The following is a 3901-nucleotide window of genomic DNA, read 5'->3' on the forward strand; positions in this document are numbered from 1 at the left end:
CGCAGTCCTGCAGAGTTCAGCTCTAACCCTAATAAAAACTCACCTGCCTGAAGCTTCCTAGTAACCCTTCAGGCCTTGATTAGCTTGTTCAGGTGTGTTTGATTAGGGTTGAAGCAAAACTCTGCAGGGCTGCGGCTCGCCAGGACCGACGTTCGCCACCCCTGATATATATAGTTATCCTAACAGTAGATGGGCAGTTTTTTAAGCATATTTCATAAATGTATTGTATTCTTAAGCACAGTATAAAAAACTTAAATTAGATAGTTGAAAAATAACTCTGATCAAAATTAGAGAAAACTTACTGATACCTTTAAGTTATTGGTGTTAATCTGGCACCTGGTGCTAATTTTCTTAATTATATGACAAACCTTATTTAACTGGCAATATTACTCAAATTTTTACTGAGACTGTAAGATGGCAGGCTGCTCTAATCTGACTGAAACCCAGCAACAGGAGGTTGTCCAGATGAAGGCCAAAGGGACGACCCTTTCAGCCACTGCAAGAGAAGCTGGTCATTCCAAATCTGTAATTTCTTGAATATTGCAGCTTTACAATGACACTAATTCATTCAAGTCCCCCCAAAATGCTGGTTGTCCATGTAAGACAAATTCAAGAGAAGGCAGGATAATGCGGAGACTCTCAATGGGCAATCGGTTCAACACTGCAGCTGGAATTGCTCGCCAGTTCAGCGCTGAACAGGGTAAGGATCTATCTCGGCACGTTTAAGAGAAGTCAAACTGAAAGCACACTTTTCAGTGATGAAGACTCTCATCAGCAGAAAGAATCAAAAGGCTAGGCCCACCTTTGCTGAGGAGTATGTTGTGTGGACAGAGGAGAACTGGTCCAAAGTTCGCTTTAGTGATGAGAGAAAGTTTAATTTATTTGGGTCTGATGGGAAACATTTTGTTTGGCATCAAACTGGGGAAAGACTGAAGCCCAAGTGCGTAAAGAAGTCAGTGAAAGCTGGAGGAGGAAGTGTCATGGTTTGGGGGATGTTTTGTGCAGCAGGTGTTGGGCCTCTTATACAGCGACATGGCAGGTGAATGCAAATGTTTGTCAGAACCTCCTTCAGCAACTACCTTCCCTGCAAGCATCTCCCAATCAGCCTGCAATTTTATAAATATAATTATCTATCTACACACACACACACTATTTTTAATTTATTATAAAGATATTTGTTATTATTACACTCTGAAATGTTCAGCACAGTAAGACCTCTATATTATCCACTATAATCTCTGATTTGTGGCCTGTGCATTTGGTTGTGAAACTCCAGACTACAGTATGCTGCGTTAATTACGATATTAATTGCATGTGACACCCAAGCGATTACAAGAATGTGTAACACACCATGTGGGGTTGACCAGTGTTACGTTTAACTGTTAGTGTTACGACCTGATGTCAGTCACAGAAAACTTTGTTTATCCCAGCTAAAGATGAATTACAACAAGGTTAAATATAGGGCAACAACTAAAAGTCATCGACTACTGATGATCAGGACGACATGTGAGAATATTCATCAGCCTCACAGCAAAAAATGTGAAATTCTAAAAAGCACTTAGATCAAAGGCCGTTTTTGAATATTAACATACCATTAACATTCTATGCAATTACCATAGCATAATTAGAGAAAACGGTCTTAATTAGCTTCAAATCTGCCATCCCATGACATTTAGCAAAGGATAAATGTTGTCTGGCAGTGATGTGTATTATGTAGCATGTAGTGTAAAGTTCTGATCATCCGTCATGACTCTACCTTTGCAGAGGGGCTCTGTGTCATTCCAGTAGGGGTCTCGTGTGTTGATGCACTCGATGACGGGCGGTCCCTGCTCCAGCGAGTGCCCGGGGTCACAGGTGAACTGCACAACCGTTCCCACGCCGTAAGTCGGGTCAGTCGTGCTGAAGTTTCCATTTTGGATGTATGGCTCATAGCAGTGGCCCCTCTCAAATGCTAAACGTGAACAATTAGAACAAGCTCTATTAGCCAGAGTAATGAACAATACAGAGAAACATGTTAGATTGATTAACCTTAGCTAGATTAGTTACACTTAAATATTTACAAATCTTATTGCATGAGATATCAGATACAGGACATAAATAAAAATATTAGAAATAATAAATACAGATAAACTATAAAACAAAATTTACTTAAAGAAACATGCTATATCACACTTTTCAAGCAAAACACGTAACATAGAACAATTGATTCCCAATAATTGGAAAATATATATATATATTTAATGCAAAGACATTTACACATTTTTAAGTGTTATGTAACCCTCCGATGTACGATGTCCACTACAATTGGCAGGTCTTTAAAAGCTTTTTTAATATTTTAGGTTGTGATGTTACATCTTTACACATCATTCAGTATCACTGTCCTCTTGTTTGTATTTATCTATTTACTCATTTATTTATTTATGACAAGATAAAATCAAAATGGCTGATGAAAGTGGTGATACATAAAGTACAGAAATATTGTTTATTATATATATATATATATATATATATATATATACTATTTCTGTTGTAATACAAAGATGTGTACATAATTTTGGGGAAATATAGGAGAAAAATATTAATTTTATATGTATTTATTTAAATATTTTATAAACATCAAGCAATTTTTTTTTTTACTATCATTTATAAATCTATACAAATAAATAAACTGTATTTTATTTTCTTTACCTTCCTGGTTTAATAATTCATGCATCAGATGGTTTAATGTCCAAACACATTATAGGCAGGTTTATATTGACTTGGATGTATTTGTCCTACATGATTGGTGTTACAGAGATGCATGTGGCCTACCCTCATAACGTATATTGAATCCAGTGTTGTGACTATTAGGTTGGTCTGTTATAAACTGGACCCGAACAGCCGGACCTTCGCTGATCACTCCCTCAAACGGGATGGGACCTCCACGCCCGGAATCAAACAGGACCACTGACCCTGCATCGAGGCCGCTCCATAAGACCAGCCTGTTTCATGGGAGAAGGCTTGAGTCTCTTATATACATACAAAAATTGTGCATTGATTTAGATGACACACACTTTTACCTGTCTGTCGGACCCAACACCATTCTCTCCAAATGCAGGTGCAGCCTCTGGCCGTTAGGAGCCTCCAGGGACCAAGAGCAGCTGCGGTCCAGGGTGCTGTTAAGGCCCGGATGGGGTGAGGGGGACAGTACACGGCCCACTGTGGCATTTTTTACAACCCCTCCACACAAAGCTTGAAGAGAACATAATGGAAAATGTGTTTGACTCTTTTAAAAGTAAATAATAATAATAAAAGGAAATATATGTGTTTGTGTTATATTGCCATTATTTTAAATAACCTATTTCTATTATTACCATATATATATATATATATACATCAGTGCAACTTATAACATCCAAGTGAAAGATATAACACTAACATGTCAGGGAAAAAAAATACAAAAACAGAATCACCAAGTTGGAAAAAGGATCACCCCCTCCAAAAAATGACTTATAAACTCAATCAGGTGTAGCTGATCACCTTCTCAATGGCACCCTCCCTGGATCAGGATGTCACTCCAAACTGGATGAAAGAGCCGGAGGAAACTGGTCAGAGAGGCGACCAAGAGACCTACAGCAACTCTGAAGCAGTCGCAGGAATTTATGACAAAGAGTGAACATTGTGTGCATGTGACAATAATATCACAGATTCTCCACAAATGTGGCTTGTACGGGAGGACTGCAAGAACAAAGCCACTCCTCAAGAAAGACCACATGCAGTCATGACCTAGCTTTGCCAAAACGCACCGTGAAGATTCTGAGGCAGATGAGACTAAAATTGAATTATTTGGCCTCAACATCAAACGATATGTCTGGTGGAAATCCAACACAGCTCCCCATCCAAATAACAGCATTCCTGCAGT

General features: G+C 38.6%; 1 protein-coding gene across 1 annotated transcript in view; it reads right to left on the reverse strand.

Moving 5' to 3' along the window:
* LOC107589012 (seizure 6-like protein) overlaps nt 1-3901 on the reverse strand; it is a 39063-nt gene that overhangs the window by 10024 nt on the left and 25138 nt on the right. Inside the window, exons 5-7 of the mRNA XM_016277308.1 lie at nt 3060-3231; nt 2812-2981; nt 1757-1951 (exon numbers count right to left, since the gene is read on the reverse strand). Of these exons, the coding sequence (XP_016132794.1) occupies nt 1757-1951; nt 2812-2981; nt 3060-3231 (537 nt within the window). The remainder of the gene's footprint in view (nt 1-1756; nt 1952-2811; nt 2982-3059; nt 3232-3901) is intronic.

This window comes from Sinocyclocheilus grahami, unplaced genomic scaffold (assembly GCF_001515645.1).
Source record: "Sinocyclocheilus grahami isolate Dianchi unplaced genomic scaffold, SAMN03320097.WGS_v1.1 scaffold110.1, whole genome shotgun sequence".
NCBI lineage: Eukaryota > Metazoa > Chordata > Actinopteri > Cypriniformes > Cyprinidae > Sinocyclocheilus > Sinocyclocheilus grahami.